At 57.1% G+C, this 16,746-nt stretch overlaps 1 protein-coding gene across 9 annotated transcripts in view; it reads right to left on the reverse strand.

The window, feature by feature from the left end:
• SARDH (sarcosine dehydrogenase) overlaps positions 1–16,746 on the reverse strand; it is a 75,916-nt gene that overhangs the window by 34,636 nt on the left and 24,534 nt on the right. For all 9 annotated transcript variants that reach the window (XR_010123383.1, XM_054502398.2, XM_063650034.1 and 6 more), the window contains 5 exons: positions 14,868–14,954; positions 14,449–14,539; positions 10,125–10,266; positions 6,887–6,970; positions 4,831–4,944 (listed from right to left, as the gene is read on the reverse strand). Coding sequence is in view for 8 of the 9 variants with exons in the window: in XM_054502398.2 (XP_054358373.2) it covers positions 4,831–4,944; positions 6,887–6,970; positions 10,125–10,266; positions 14,449–14,539; positions 14,868–14,954 (518 nt within the window). In the remaining variant the exon portion in view is untranslated. The remainder of the gene's footprint in view (positions 1–4,830; positions 4,945–6,886; positions 6,971–10,124; positions 10,267–14,448; positions 14,540–14,867; positions 14,955–16,746) is intronic.

Consider the following 16,746-nt stretch of genomic DNA (forward strand, 5'->3'; position numbering starts at 1 on the left):
AAAAGAAGAATAAAAGGCATCCAGATCAGAAAAGAAGAAATAAAAACGTCTCTATTTGCCAATAACAGTATCTTGTATATAGGAAATCCTAAGGAATCCACTAAAAAAAAACACAAAAAACAAAAAAAAACCTGTTAGAACTAATAAAATAGTTCAACAAGATTGCAGGATACAAGGTCAATATATAAAAACACAAAAAAAAACTATTGTATTTCTATATTAGCAGTGAACAATCTCAAAAGGAAGTTTTAAAAAATATTCATAATATCATCAAGATAATAAAATGCTTAGGAATAAATGTAATTAAAAAGTCCAAAACTTACATTCTAAAATCTAGATTTTTTTGAAAGAAATGAGAGAAGACCTAAATAAGTGGAAAGACAGCCCATGTTCATGAAACAAAAGACTCACTATTGTTGAAATGACAATATACCCCAAATTGATCTACAGACCTAACACAGTTCCTATCAAAATTCTCAGCTGGTTTCTTTGCAGAAATTGACTAGCCAATCCTAAAATTCATATGGAGATTCAAAGGGGCCAAGAATACTCAAAACAATATTGAAAAGGAAAAACAAAGTTGCAGAATTCACATTTCTTGATTCCAAACTTGCTATTAAAATACAAAGCTACATAATTAAGACAGTGAGGTACTAAATAAGAATAGACCTATAGATCAATGGAATGGAATTGAGAGTCCAGAAATAAGCCCTCATCTTTACAGTCAATTGATTTTCAACAAGAGTGCCAAGACAATTCCAAGGGTAGAGCAATCTTTTCAACAACTGCTGCTGGGCCAACTGGGTAGCCACGTGCCAAAGAACATGGCTGGACCCGATCTCACGCCATGCACAAAAATTAATTTTCATGGATCCTAGACCTAAGTGTAAAAGCGAAGATTATAAAACTCTTACGAGAAAACATAAATGTTTTTTACCTTCGGTTAGGTTCTTAGACATAACACCAAAAACACAAGCGACAAAAGAAAAACATAGAGATGAATTGGACAGCATCAACATTTTAAAAGCTGCAAACAATGCCATCAAGGAAGACAGATGACAACCACATGATGGGGAGAGTGTGTGCACATTACAGATCTGATAAGGGACTTGTGTCGAAACTATATTAAAACATTTGCAACTCAATAATAAAAAGACAGTCGGGTGCAGTGGCTCACACCTGTAATCGCAGCACTCTGGGAGGCTGAGGCAGTTGGATCACCTGAGGTCAGGAGTTCGAGACCAGCCTGATCAACATGCAGAAACCCCACCACTACTAAAAATACAAAGTTAGCTGGGCGTGGTGGCGCATGCCTGTAACCCTAGCTACTCGGAAGGCTGAGGCAGGAGCATTGCTTGAACTCGGGAGGCGGAGGTTGCAGTGAGCCGAGATCATGTCATTGCACTCCAGCCTGGGCAACAAGAGCGAAACCCCGTCTCAAATAATAATAATAATAAGACAAATAACCCAATTTTAAAAGGGACAAAGGATCTGAACAGACATCTCTCCACAGAATATATGCAAGTGGACAACAGGCCCATGAAAATGTGCTCAACATCATTAGTTGTTCCAGAAATGCAAATCAAAACCACACTGAAATGCCATTTCACACCCACCAGGATGGCTAGAATCAAAAAGTCAGATAATAACAAGTGTTGGCAAGGATGTGGAGACATTGGAACCCTCTTGCACTGTGGCAGGGAATGTAATGTGGTACAGTTACTTTGGAGAACAGTTGGCATTCCCCCAAAATGTTAAACAGAGATACCACTTGACCCAGGCCTAGTTACACACCCATGAGAAATGATAACATACATGCATACAACACCTAGTACATGGATGTTCACAGCAGCACTGCTCATAAGAGCTCAAAAGTGAAAACAACTCCAATGTCCACCAACGGATCAATGGATGAGTAAAATATGATGGGTCCATACAGTGGAATATGATTGGGATAAAAAGGAGTGAAGTGGCCGGGCATGGTGGCTCATGCCTGTAATGCCAGCACTTTGGGAGGCCAAGGCAGGTGGATCACCTGAGGTCAAGAGTTCAAGACCAGCCTGGCCAACATGGTGAAATCCCGTCTCTATTAAAAATACAAAAAACTAGTTGGTCGGGTTGGCCTGTGCCTGTAATCCCAGCTACTTGGGAGGCTGAGGCAGAAGAATCGCTTGAACCTGAGAGGCAGAGGTTGCAGTGAGCCGAGATCGCACCCCTGCACTCCAGGCTGGGGCAACAGAGCAAGACTCCATCTCAAAAAATAAATAAATAAATAAAAATAAAAAAATTTTTTAAAAAAAGGAATGAAGTGCTGACACACACACTACAACATGGATGCGCCTTGAGAATATCACGCTAAGTGGAAGAAGTTGATCACAAAAGAACATATTTTATGATTCTACTTATGTGAAACATCCAAACTAGATATATCTACAGAGAGAGAAAGTAGAGTAAGGTTGCCCCGGGCTGGGGATAGGGTGAGGTATGAGGTATCTTTTGCTGGGACATGAAAACATTCTAAAACTAGATCATGGTAATGGTTGCACAATCCCGTGAACTCACTAAAAAACATTGAGTTGTACCCTTGAAATGAATAAATCATATAATATGTGAATTAGATCTCAATAAAGCTGTTTTTAAAACACACACACACACACACACACACACACAACATCACTCCCTATTTCCTTCCCCAGGTTTACAAATGCCTGGGTGAGGTTTTCAGAATCTTCTATTCTTCACTGTATTTTCTACTTGGTCTTCCCCTTCAGGGCTCAACATGACCCCCACTGCTGAGCAGATGTGCCCACCTCATTGTTATTATGGGAAAAAAATAATCATGACAGCAACAACCACAGCTTCCTGAACAGTTGCCGTGTGTCGGGAAGCTGTTTCATCTCCTCCCAAACTCCCTTTCAGTTTCCACAAGGGAACTCATATTACCCCTCACGTACTCAGGGAGGCCAGGGATGGTGGCACAGTCAGGCAGTGGCAGAGTTATGGTCCAGCCAGGCTGTGCAGGGGTGCACTGACCCCGACAGCTGGTCATGCAGATGCCTGCCCAGCTCCACATTCAGTGATGCCTCATTGGTGGACTGGATTGAAATCAGCCATGGAGAAAGTATTTACATCAGGGAAACTGGCCAGTGCTACAGAGCCAGCATCCTCCCCTCTGCCCCACAGAGCTGGTTGTTAAGCTGTTACCAGCACACCACTGGGACCGTCTGCCTCCTGAGCTGTCCGCGGCTTCTCCAGCCCCGCCAGGCATCACTGTCCTTCAGGACAGGGCTCCCCTTTGTCGGTTTCTGCTGTACCTTTGCTGACGCCACGGGGGCTGCCAACCAAAACCCTCAGCAGCCTCCCGCGCTGGGCTCCTCTAGTGGGCCGGGGAAGCTGCCAGCGCCAAGAACAAGCACGTGTTTCGTGCTTTAGGACGGCTTCAGGCGCGTTTGCGGAGGCCGGATGAAGCCACAAAGCCAAGTTGGCATCTCCCCCGAGCACCCACATCCTCGAGGGCCAGAGTCCCACAGGCTTTAGAAGCTGTGGGTGCGGAGGTGCCAGACGGAGCCCCGAGCGCTCCCTGGGAGGCAGCGACAAGGGACTCGGGCACTGAGCCGGCCCTGCTGCTCAGGCGCTTCATGACACACACGCCTCCTCCTTCCTGCAGGAGCCCCCTCTTCCCACGCCTTGAACAGATGTTCTGCCACTAGAGCAAGCTTTGGGGGAGATGGTGGAAATGAACGGTTTCTTCCCTCCAGGACTGGCTACAGAACCCAGTGCGGGACCCAGTGGAGAACTTGTTCAAAGACCATGAACAGTTTCAAAGCACTGACAGCAGAGCATGAACCCAAGCTGGGCCCTTCAAGGCAACGGGCGACCGCAGGGTCAGACCCTACCGAAGCTGGGCTTGCGACGGTCCCAGAGGCCCCAGGAAGGAACCCCCTCGTGGATGCCTCCTAAGCCGTCCCTGGGCTCTGAGACTCTGGGCTCAGGCCTTGGCTCTGCTCCTATGTCAGATTCGCAGTGAGATGTCACGCGTCTCCCTGGGGTGGCACGGGGACAACAGCTGTGCTCCACCTGTGAGCACTTTACAACACGACTGGGCAGTCCAGGACAGACGCTGGCCTCGCTCCTTCCCGGACAGCTGCGGGGCAGAACGCCCCTGGGTGGTGCAGGCTGCTGCAGGGAGAAGACCCCCAAGACTCCTCACCTCCACCCCCTGCACGTGGGAGCCAGGTCCCCAGGCAGGGGCGACGGGCTGCCAGCTGCCCCGTGTGACCAGCCTCGCCTGCCCACTTTGGAGCCAGAGGAACAGCAAGCAGGCTCCAGGCCACGGCCCTCCCGGCTCTGGTTCCCTCTGCTTGTCCCTTGGAGGGGCCCAAACAGGGCCTGATGCCCAGGAGCCCGCGGCCACCTTGTCCTGGATCTACTCTGCGCTGGCTTCCAAGAAGGAGGAACCCCTTCCCCCACCACGTCTCGTGCCAGCCTCGGCGCAGCTCCGGAGAGCGGGAGGGGGAGGCTCAGAGCGGTGCAAGCCCCGCCGGGCCCCAGCCCGTCGCCTCAGCCCCCACCTCACCCCATCCCCAGCAGCACCACTTCCGCTCAGGCCTGGCTGCTGGCAAAATCTCGGCACAGAGGGAGGAGGGGGAGAGGAAAACGCATGATTCCTCCTCAAAATGGAGTCAGCCGAAAAAAGCGTGAATGCAGAGCCTGAAGAGACTCCTGGGGGAGGGGAGCCCCTGCAGGGCCAGCCGAGGGCCGGCGCAATGGGAGGCTCATCTGAGGGACAGGGAGAGGGACGGACCCCCACGGTGGACCCCAGCTACGCACCGTGTCGTGGTGGGGCGGGAAGGCGAAGGTGTACTCGTCCGCCAGCAGCCTGCGGTAGGCGTAGTCCTCGTGCGCGCGGCTCCCGTAAGCCCCGTAGTAGTCGTACTCGAGGACCTGGGAAGAAAAGACGTGGTCCTCAGCCTCCCTCTTTGGTCCCTCCCCGCTTCTCTCCCCAGAGCGGGGTCCCGCTGAGGCTGTGATGGAGTCAGGCCTGGCCCTGCCCTCGGAGAGCCCTGCACTGAGTGCCAGTGTGTTGTGGACATGGGCAGGGGGCTCCCATGAGGTCCAGGCAAAACAGCCGCACAAAGGAGGCAGCAGGGTTGCCTGGTGGGTCTGAGAGCCCAGCCAGGGCCCAGGAGGCTGGAGGAGAAACTGGATGCACCCAAGGCGGGGAACGACAGGGAGAGGTGGTTACCCAGGACCTCAGCCAGGGCTGCTCTCTGGAGCCACGGCAATCCCAGGCCCAGCTCCTGCTCTGGGTCCCGCCCTGCGGGAAGTGCCTTACACTCCTACCAGGTGGGCCCCTTTCTACAGATGAGGAAAGTGAGGCGCAGAGAAGTTATATCTCGCCCAAGGGCACAGACAAGTCCCGGACCAGGCAGTGGCACGAAGCCAGGCAGGTGCGTGGGCTCCAGAGTCCAGCTTTTCTGCCACTGCCTTGGCCTCCCTGGGATCTGCCCCCATCAGACACCCCACAGCCCCATGCCCCTCCCTGACTGCTGCTCCTGCAGACAACCACCTCCCCCCCTCCCCCACCACCACCTGCCCTCCTAACTGCCGGCAGGGCACAGCTGTGAATGCAGGTGCGGGCAATACTTACCTCCCAGGGCCACCAGCCCTGCCCGCCCGTCCAAGCCTCACCTCCTCTTCACACACAGGTGGGAGCCAGTGTGAGGTTGTAAGGGAGTCACGCTTTGCTGGCATCTCTGCATGGAGTCCCCCCCTCCCCAGCAGGGACATCCCACCAGCTGCAGCCCTGCCAAGGTGTCCTGGACACCCAGGCTGGCTCCCGGGTGGGGGTGCAAAATCTGCCCATCTTGGGACCTGGGGTGTGTTCCTGACTCTCCTCGCCCAGGGACAGGGGAGAGGGGCTTCCAGGGCCAGATCTGACTGGAACACAGTGGGCTGCGCTTCAAGACAGGGTCTGCCCAGACCCCTCCTCCCCACAGGGTTCATGAGGACGGCATGTCCCTAGGGGCCAGCAGGAGAAGAGTTGATGACTGGCAAGGCTCTGACCCCAGAGCCAAGGCCCCGTTAGCCAGCTCTGTCTCCCATCTCCCCTCCCGATGCCCTGGAGCTCTGGAGCCTGTCTTGGGCTGTGGGTTGCCATGGGGATGGAAGGTGGGTGCACCAGAAGGGACTGATAAGACGCAGCCCCAGGAAGGGGATTTCGATTTCTGTAAATCTGCATCAAATGCTACCCCTCAGCTGGCCGTAAGGCCTTGCGTCGCCTGCTCCCGAGGGTCTGGGTCCCAGGTTTCACAGCAGGACTGCCTTTGTTCCTCTCTCTGAGGACCCAGGTCCCTGGGAGGCCCCAGAGGACGCCCAGAGTCCAGGCCACTGTGAAACCTCCATTGGGAAACTGAGAACCCTGGGTGCATCAACCCGCCCAGTGCCTGCCCTCCTACGGACATAAACCAACAGTCGGAGTGGCCAAAAATAGATGCATAGAATTAGGAGACGCTCCATTCCTCCTGCAACCTGGGGGAGTCTTCTTGCTGTCTCCCCACCACAGGACACCCCTTCTGCTCTGCCTACAGCCCTTCCCACTTAGGCCATGGAAGGCCTGGCCACAGCGGACAGGGAGTGGGGAGGACAGGGAGTGGGGACGGCGTGAACGGCACAAAGAATGCACTGAGCCCTGGGGGCAGGTCGGCAGGGCTTGGCTTCCCGTGTGCAGAATAAATGATCACGACAGTGGAACCACCTGGGGAGGCGGGGCACACGGAGGGGCAAGGACGGGGTACATGGAGGGGCAAGGACAGGGTACACGGAGGGGCAAGGGGGTTGACAGGGCAGGGCCTCCCAGCGGCACAGCCCAGCAGGCGCTACTCACCGGAGCTGGGCCTCGGGGATGAAACCATCCCGGTCGCTCCCAGCCGTGCCGCTCCTGGAACACGCAGCCTTGTCCAAGGAGTTCCTGAGCAGGAGTGGGGAACAGGCACCCATCACACACAGCCCGATACCCCTGCGCAGGGCAGAGCGCCACATCCGCCACCTTACACCCAAGGGTGCGGAGAGCAAGGAGGCCCTGACTCTTGCAACCAGGCCCCCAGCCCAGTGTTTGCAGCTACCCTCACTGCCTCACCCTGAGAACCCCTATGCATAAAATTACCACCTGCGTCATCTGCCCTTGCCCTGAGAACACTATCTAGAGAATTACTACCTGCCCCGATCTGCCCTTGCCCCAAAAACCCCATCTATAGAATTACCACCTGCCCCAATCTGCCCTTGCCCCAGAAATCCCATCTATAGAATTACCACCTGCCCTGATCTGCCCTTGCCCCAGGAATCGCATCTATAGACTTACCGCCTGCCCCATCTGCCCTCACCCTGAGAACCCCCATCTGCAGAATTATCACTTTCCCCTATCTGCCCTCATCCTGAGAACCCCCAGCTATAGAATAGCACCTGCCCCATCTGCCCTGGCCCCAGTAACCCTCATCTGTAGAATTACCACCTGCCCTGATCTGCCTTTGCCCTGAGAACCCCCATCTGTAGAATTACCATCTGCTATGGACGGAATCACATCCCCACATAAATTCATATGTCAAAGCCCTGACCCCAGCGTGACTCTATTTGGAGATGGGATCTTTAGGTTAAGTGAGGTCATCAGGGTGGGTCCTAATCCCATACGGCTGGAGCCCTTATAGGAGGAGGAAGAGACGCCAGGGCCCTCTCCCCGCTGCATGAGGACAGTGAGAAGGTGGCCGACTACAAGCCAGGAGAGCCCTCTCCAGGAACCCATCGTCCAACACCTTGATCTTGGACCTCCCAGTCTCCAGAAATGTGAGAAAAAAAAGGTCTGTTGAAACCTCCCCACCTGTGGCCTTTTGCTGTGGCTGCCCTAGCAGAAAGATGCATCATACCACCCAGCAATTCCATTCCCAAGTATGCACAAGAGAACCAAGAGCAGAGTTGCAAACAAATTCTGTTCATGCATGTTCACTGAGCTCTATGCACAACCGCCAAACAGGGGAGAGAATCCATGTGGCCCTCAGCTGATGAGTGGATCAACAAAGCGTGGTCTGCATACACCATGGAATATTATTCAGCCATAAAAAGCAACGAAATTTGGACACATTTTATGACATGGATGAACCTTGAAAACATGCTACAGGAATGAAGCCAGACACAAAAGGTCATGTATTGGATGATTCCCGGCATATGAAGTGACCTGAACAGGCAAATCCATAGAGACCAAAACAGCTTGGTGGTTGCCAGGGCTGGCAGGAGGAGATGAGGAAGGGCTGTTTACTGGGGATGGTGTTTCCCCGTGGGGTGATGAGAATGTTCTGGAACTGGGTAATGGGAACGGTTGCATAGCACTGCAAATGCACTTAATGCCTCTGAATTGTACACTTTAGAGCAGTTAAAATGGCTCATTTTAAGATCTGCCTACTTAATCACAACAACGAATGTAATGAACACACTAGAGAAACAGAGTGGGAGATTTCTTTAAAAATAAATTTGCTTTGGGAGAAAAAGAAAACCCACTCTCAGGTTTGGAAGGGCCTACCCAGGGGCCACCCCCTCTGACTGGAACGAGGCCCCGAGCCCAGGGCTGAGAGGGCCTCGGGGGCCGCATCTGGTTCCGGATGGCCTGCTGAGGGTCTGTCCCAACAGCACCTGCCCTGCACTCCACCCCAGAGGCCCCAAGAAGGAGGAGGCACGCCCAAGGCCACAGCATTCATCAATGACATGGACATGTCCTCCCTGCCTGCCTGGGATTCTGAGGGGGTGGCAATCGAGGGCACAAAATCCACCCACCCCTCAGTGAACCATGGGGACATCCCATGGGCCACCTTTCCAAGGAGGGAAACTGTTCATCTCAAGAGCCCATTAAAAGAGGGCACGCTCCCCTCTTTATAAAAGATAGAAAGAAAGAGAACAAACTTAAGCGGCTGTCAAGTGTCACAAGAAGGCTGCTAACTAGGAAGGGAAGTCGAGGCGTGGGTGAACCAAGATTTCCCTGGGGGGCAGGGGCGTGCTGCAGCCCTTGCCAAGTTTCTTCGGTAGAGCTGCTCAGTTCTGAGGAATGCGTCTGAGCTGACTGCGAGAGGAGCAAACCCTGCATTCACCCAGGGAGGCTTCTGAACTGTCAGGACTGGCAAGGGCGTGATTACTGATTACAGGCCTGGGGGCATGCTAGGGAGACCCCAGGGCCATGTGTGGCCTGAGATCATAGCTGGTCCACCAAGCCAGGCCAAAGGGCCAGGGCAGTCTGGGAGCCAGCCCTCTGACCACTCTGGGCCTCTCCCCAGGAGGTGCAGCTAATACCAGGATCTCTCTTGGGGCCAGACACTGGAGTCTCAGGTGAGGGAGGCCCCTTCTCCAGTTTAAACACCACCTGCTCCCTGAGCCTGCCCTCTTGCCTCCCCCCACCATACATCTGTTCAACAAACATCCCCTGAGCACCTCAATGCCCAGGAACCAGAGTGCCTAGGACATAGCCCCTGTTCCCCAGAAAGCAAAGCGTCCAGCACGAGATGGCCAGGGAGAGGGGAAAGGAATGGAGACGGGGCTGGGAGCGCAGGGAAGGAGCTCCTGGGTCTTTGGGGGCCCAGGGGAGGGCACAGGGGCAGACCTGAGAAAGGGGCACCTGACAGTGGGTTTCACTGAATGGGTAAGTCGAAGCTCACCAGGGCAGAAGAGCCTCCGCAGCAGGCTCTACAAGCAGGAGCCCCTCTCCAGTGTACGCCGTGTTCTGGCTGCTCCCCGACACGTGGCTGCATACACCCACCAAGACCCCGCCCCCAGGACCCCTGCATTGTTGGCGCTGCTGCCAGCAGTTGGTGGGGGGCGGTTCCTGGGTGTGTGTTCCTGCTCCTCCACCAGAACGGAAGCCCCCCGGGTGGGAAGGAGCCATTTCCACTTTATTCCCTAGTGTCCTTGGCCCTGAGCACTGCGCCCAACACATGAGGGTGCCGGGTTACTACCTGGGGAATGACTGACACCTCGTCACCGCGCCTGACCTGCGGTTGGGGTACGCCTTGCATTTCTGTCACTCTGCTGCCCTGAGGACGTCCCAGACCCTCGCCGCCAGTCCCCAGCAGTAGCTGTAGGGGCGTTACCTCGTGCAGCGGGTCTCTCCTCATGTTGCGCCCGGCCAGCGGCTCATCGTGGGGGAAGACGACGGAGTAGTTCTTGGCATAGGACTCATGGCTTCGCTCTCGGATCCAGCGGGGGTGGTCTGTGAGCGAGTGATGGAAGCGCCTGCCGCAGACAGGGGGACGGGTCACTGCTTTGGAGACAGCCCGTCAGGGAAGGGCTAGCCTAGGACGCAGGGCAAGCCTGGACCCCGGTCCCCTGCACCAGAGTCCCCTTTGTGGCTCGGCATTGAGCGGGGCCCCTGACTCTCCATTCGCCCCACACTTGGGTGAACTCAGCTTTCTCCCCCAGAGCCACCCCACCCCGGTGGCCCTCAGTGAGTGGGCACTGCGGACAGAGGGCCCAGCTGAGGCTCTCATCCCCCACAGGGACATGGGGCTCCGGCCTCGCTCTCCACACATTGCTGTCTGCTGCCTAGGTTCCAGTGCTGGGGAGTCCTGGCTTCCCCCACACAACTGGGGAGGGAGCGGCCCCTGGGAGGGATGGGTTCAGATCCCCAGAATGCTCTGGGGAGGGTCCATGTGAAGGGTCTTTGAAGTTTAGCCTGGCGATGCGTCAGAACACCAGTGTCCCCCTCCTCAGCAAGAGACCCCCCCCTTTCCACCTGCCGCAGGGGAGTGGGGGCAAGGGTGGCCGCCTGTCCCATTGGGCCCCCCGTCCCATCGGGCCCCCCCAAGTCTGTGATTCCAAAGCTGGGCCTCGTCTGTGGGTCAGACCAGGGACCCAAGAGGTACAGAGTCTCTGGGGGAAATCCCAGCTGTGTCTGGGGAGCAGCTGCAGAATCCAGCCCCTGGGACCAGAGATGATGTGGCTGCGATAGTTTTGGGTTTGTTCCTTCGAGGCTGGGGACAGTGTGCAGCCACTGCAGCCCCCGGTGGTGTCCAGCATGAGCCCGGCGGGCCCCATGCTATTTCTCATGGAGCTATGGAGCTCTGTGGCTGCACCTGTGGCTTAGGCCTCTGCTGCCCCTGAGTGGGCAGAGCAGCCAGTGCCCCGCAGCTTGTTCCTTGGTCTCCTCAGACCAGCCGCCCGTCCCAAATCAGACGGTGCGGAACTGCTGGCTGGAGTGAGACCTGGGCCCAGCTGCATCAGGGCCCTGCAGCCGCCTCCCACGCACAAACCTCCCTGTCAGCCCCCGGCTTTCCCAGCACTCCGCCTCCCCCTCACACTCCACCTGCTAGAACCTCACTCATCACTCAAGGCTGCCTCAGCAGCCACATCAGAGACGTTTCTATCCTCAGTGACACCTGTCAGGGCTGATTCTTAGCCTGCACGTAATTCCAGCAAGCAGGATTTTCTGATCTGGACGGGTGGGGAGTAGAGGTGCAGACATGAGGATTATTATTAATGATATCATTAACAGCTGCTGTCGCTCATGGCACCCAGCTCCAGTGCAGGCCCAGAGCTGAGTGCTGCCGTGGGAGGAAATCCCTCTCTCTTTGTCCCCAGAGCTGCCTTCTGCATGGGACCCAAGATTAACTCTTTCACGTGAGAGGGAAACTGAGGCTCGGAAGGGTCTCACAAGTGTTCACGGTCACACGGCAAGGCCACGGCAAAGGCAACCCACACCTGCACCAGGCTACGCTGACCAGGAGCTGAAGGAGGGGGTGATGGAGCCGGTGAAGGTCTGGGAGCATTCTTGGGGGCAGCAGTGAGGTGCACGTCGGGTGGCAGGAGCAGTGAGTGACCTACAGAGTCCCAGCTGCCAATTTGGCCTGTGAGCAAGTGGGCAGAAGGACCAGGCCGGCCCAGACCACCCTCTTCACTTAAATAAAGAGCAACTCTTCCCTGGCTCACCTGGTCCCCAAGGAATTTCCCTGAAAAAACAGCCCAGCCCACACTCTGGCTCTGCCTCTACTGGGTACTGGGCCAAGCATCCACACGCATGAGCCTCAAGTGTGCTCCAAGAGGGTGGTATATTGTTCCCATTTTCCAGATGGCGAAACAGGCTCAGAGAACAGGAGCGACTGACCAAGGGCCATGCAGCTGACAGATGTGGGGCTGGAGTGGCTGCCTCTTATCTGATTTCAAAAGGAACTCACGCGCAGGGCGGCTGCCATGGCCTGGAAGCTGCCTGGTGCCCGGCCAGCCCTGGGGCCCTCATGCACAGCCTGGAGCCCAGACAGGCCCTGCACCCAGGGACGGCTCTGGCTGCCTGGTCTCCCGGGATGCCCCCTCGCTGTGCGTGTCTCCCATGTGTATGATGAAGGACGACCCAGGCGTGTTCTGGCTCTGGCCTGAGGGGAGCAACCCGGAGTCTCTGGGCAGGGGAAAGCTCCGTTCTGGCGCCGACGCTCTCTGTTCACTTTCTTTTCTGGGTCTTTCAACGACTTTCCCAGGTACCTCCTTCCTCTCCTCGCTCTGTCTCTCTCCTGCAGGGTCTGTGTCTTGTCTCTGTCCCCGGGCACAGGCCCGAGGTGGCAGAACATTGCATTAGCGCTACAGGCCCTGGGGGCCGGTGGCTGGTCCGGCTGGTCCTTCTGGTGGTGGCCGTCCACTCTGGCACACTGAAGGGGTTTGGAAGCCCCACGTCAGTGACAGCTGGGCTGAGGACGGCATTAGCCTGTGTGTCCTGGGTGCCACCAGCCAGGCTGCTTGGCAGGGGTCTGGGACCAACAGGGTGGGTGATCCTCCTGCTGCTGTACTCCAGCTCTAGGGATTCCCCACCTGTGCCCTTGGCTCCAAGCCCCAGAGCAGCCCATGGCACACTCCCGCCAAAGTCCCAGTGATGGAAGGAAGACAGCTGACCCAGGGAGGCCCAGGCCTGTCCCCAACTTGCCAGGGGTCGCCTCAGGGCCTCTGCCAGCCCATGAGCAAACATCCCGCCTGCTGTGTGCGGGACTAGGCCCCGGTCAGGAGCTGGGCAGGCTGGGCAGCTCCATTTTGCAGCCGAGGACACAGAGGCACAGAGAGGCCACACAGAACCCTGGTTGGTGGGTTCCAGAGCTGGAGTCCCCAAGGGAGCCCAGGGCATGAAGACTGTCCCGCCTGGGGAGGGAGCTGGGTCCCTACCTGGCTCTGGTTCAAAAGCCGGGTGACTTCAGGCAAGTCACCTCCATTTTGCTGTTTGTAGCAGGAGGAGCCTGAACTGGCCCTTCCTTGAAGTCCTTTACAGCTTTATCATTTCTGGAATATTCCTCGCTTGGGAGAGTGCAGGGGCGCAGGCCCAGATGGGCTCTGAGTCAGCCAGAGGAGGCTTCACTGTGTCAGGCGCCATGGAGGGGTGGCAGCTGGGGGACCTCAGTGTCACTGTCTGTCTCCGTGGGGTCGGACATTCTCCCCCACAGTGGGCGTAATGACCTCATCAGGCCAGGAAAGGACTAGGTCAGCAGAGGCTAGGGGCGCACTGAGCTGAGCCAGGCCTTCTCCCTCCGGAGCCCACCCCACCTACTGCCTCCCCAGGGAGGCTGTCCACCAGCAGCAGCAGCCGGGAGTAGAGTGGGCTGGAGAGACCCGGAGGCCAGCCTCCCTTCAAGCCGCCCTACCTCGGCAGCCACCCCACAACGCACGGGGTGTGGCCCGGGCCACAGGCCCTGCTGTGTGGGTTGGAGAGGCCACCGCCATGGGGACGAGACACAGGAGGGGCCTCCCTCCTTGCCGGGGAGCGCCTGCACCACTGTCCTGTGTTCTGCAAGAGATGGCCCTGACTGGCAGAAGGCCATTGGGGTAGGCTGCCATCACCGGCTCTGGCCACCAGCACCCCAGTCCATGCCTCGGCTGGGGATGACTTAGCGTTTCCATGTGCAGACCCCATGCTGGGCACCTCACCAGAACAAATGCCCTTCCTGCTCCCAAAACCTCTGCAGCCCCTCCCCATCACCCTGCATTAGAGACGAGGAAGTGGCTTGCACTGGGTCTCATTCCTGGCTGCTTTGTCAGTGTACGATTGAATGGGACAGCCGGGGCTGCCTGGCTGCAAGCCGTGGCACACACACTCAGCACAATTTTCCCAGCTCAGCCCTGCTCTCTGCTGCCCCCAGGCCTCAGTCTCCCCATCTGTGAGGTGGGGTGATGCCATCCCACTGATGACTCCAGAGCTGTCCAGGGGCTCAGGCAGGACCCTGGGACAAGAGATCTTGGAAGCTGTAAAGGGGCGTGGACCTGTCCCCCAGCCACCCCCTCAGCACTGCCCGCCTTCTGCTGGTGGCCTTCCTCCCTCACTGCTGCCCCTTCCAGGAAGCCACCTGGATTTCAGGCAAGGCTCCTTTCTAAGTAGCCCTCACTGTTTACCCCACCCCACCTCTCCTGAGTGGTGGGCCCTGCTCTTAGGTCCCAATGGGCACTTACCTGATGTCATAGCCATGCATGTCCTTCTCCGGGCGCCCACGGATGATCCAGTGGGCCAGCTCCTGTCCACAGCCACCACCCAGCATCATTCCTGGCAGGAAGAGAAGCACAGGGCTGTGGTCTGTCCCCCAGGGTCCCCCACCCATGTCCAATCCCGTGCCCCCATCTCCACGGACAGCACAGACACTCCAAGCCCTGCTCTCACACCTGGGGTGCTGCGTGCCTCCCGACTGGACTGCTGCTGGCCTGGACCCTGGCACAGGTGCACTCTCTGGGAAGCAGGAGGGGCTGGACTCCCCAGCCTCTCCTGTCCCCACCACTGTCAGGGGCCACGGTGCTCCTGCGCCCGCCTCCCCCAGAGCTCTGGGAATGGCAGGACCTCCTTCTTGGGGGCCAGGAGGGCTGCTGCCCGGACTCACCTGAGCTGTTGAAGCCGCAGCCCAGGAAGAACCCTCGGAGCTCAGGTGCCTCCCCCATCAGGGGCTTGTGGTCAGGCGTGAAGGATTCTGAAAGGGAGAGAGAGGCCTGGAGTCCCTTTTGCAGTGCACACACTCTTAGGGTGGGGTCTTCCAAGAGAGCAGTGATCAGGCAGGGGTCTGCAGGTGCCCCTCCACCCAAACCCTCTCCCTCCTCTAGGTCCTGCTCAGCACCACTTCCTCATGGGGGCCTCCCTGCTGGCTCCTGCCCATGCTCTCCGAGCGCCTCCACGTGTGCTGCCAGAACCAGCCGACGGCGACCAGGCTGGATTCTGCCTGGTGGGGTCCAGCTCTGTCTTGTGGCCATTGTCCTGCCGACAAGGAGCCCTTCTCTGACCCTGGAGACCACGCCGCGGCTCCCCCACTGCACCAGCGTCCTGCTGTGTCCCTGCCAGAGACTTGTCACTCCTGCCCACTGGACCTTGAGAGGGCAGGGACCAGTTTTCTCACTCCACGTCCCCTCGCCTAGCACAGGGTGAGAGCCCAGCAAGTGCGGGTGCTTGATAAATGTTTGTTGAGCCAACAAAGGCTCCCAACTTCTGCGGGGGAGGAGACCAATGTCCCACTCCGGCAGCCACCGCTGAGCCTCAGACAGAGGCCAGGACATGGTGGAAGGGGAACCCCGGCTCTCTGCAGCCACAGTCCTGGATTCAAACCCTGCTTCACCCCTTCCTAGCTGTGTGGCGTTGGGCGAGTCACTTCGCCTCTCTGAGCAAAGCTTAGCATCCTAGTCTATAAAACTGGGATAGCAGAACCTCCCCAGGGCTGTGTGCTCGCTAGCCTACAGACATTCATGTCCTGGACTTGGCCCTGGGAGGCAGCGCTGAGCAGGACATGTCCCAGCCCTCGAGGAGCTGACGGAGGGAGGGAGCAAATACTTAAATAAGCAAAAAACAGACCGTCTGGTAAAGAAAATACGATGAACTGAGGGCCACGCGTCACTGAGGTGCCGGCTGCTACTGTTGGCGCCCCAGCACCACACCGTGTTAGACTCTAGATGAGGAAGCGGCCGGCCCTGGTCTGAGGGACCCCAGGGCACTTCGTTCGTGAACGATGATACGGGGATGGCTCCGAGTCTGGGGGGTCATCCTCTGCCTGCAGACCAGGAGCAAGTGCCGTCCCGCTCCCCGGAGAGCGATCAGGGCCCCACACTAGGAGCTGAGGGAGCAGAGAGCCATGGGGAGCCTGGGCTGAGAGCCTGGCCAGGAGAGGCAGGGCTCCTTGAGGGGCAGAAGGTGGCAGGGCCACTGCAGGGGAGGGTGGAGGAGGCAGGCTAGAGGGGCAGGGCCCTACGTGGAGGGCCTGGGTTATCAGAGCAGAGGGCAGAGGCTGGAGCAGCCATCTGGGTGAGAGACAAGGAAGGCTCCAGAGAAGGTGATGATGGGGCAGAAAGAGTAAGCTGAGGCTGGGTGCAGTGGCTCACGCCTGTAATCCCAGTACTTTGGGAGGCCAAGGCAGGCAGATGTCTGGAGCCCAGGAGTTCAGGACCAGCCTGAGCAACATAGTGAGACGGCATCTCTACAAAAAAATTTAAAAATTAGCCGGATGTGGTGGAGCGAGCCTGTAGTTCTAGCTACTCAGGAGGCGGAGAAGGGAGGATGGCTCGAGCCCAGGAGGTGGAGGCTGCAGGGAGTCAAAATCGCACCACTGCTCTCCAGCCTGGGTAACACAGCAAGACCTTTAAAGAAAGGTGGTGGGGGAGGTAACCTGGGCTGGGTTTGGGGATGGCCCAGGGAGCAGCTTGGGAGGGCTGGAACTATTTCCAGGCCCAGGGAGGACAGGAAAGAAGCTCTGAACAACCTCACAGGGAATCTGTGGGGAG

This window comes from Pongo pygmaeus, chromosome 13 (genome assembly GCF_028885625.2).
Source record: "Pongo pygmaeus isolate AG05252 chromosome 13, NHGRI_mPonPyg2-v2.0_pri, whole genome shotgun sequence".
NCBI classification, from domain to species: Eukaryota; Metazoa; Chordata; class Mammalia; order Primates; family Hominidae; genus Pongo; species Pongo pygmaeus.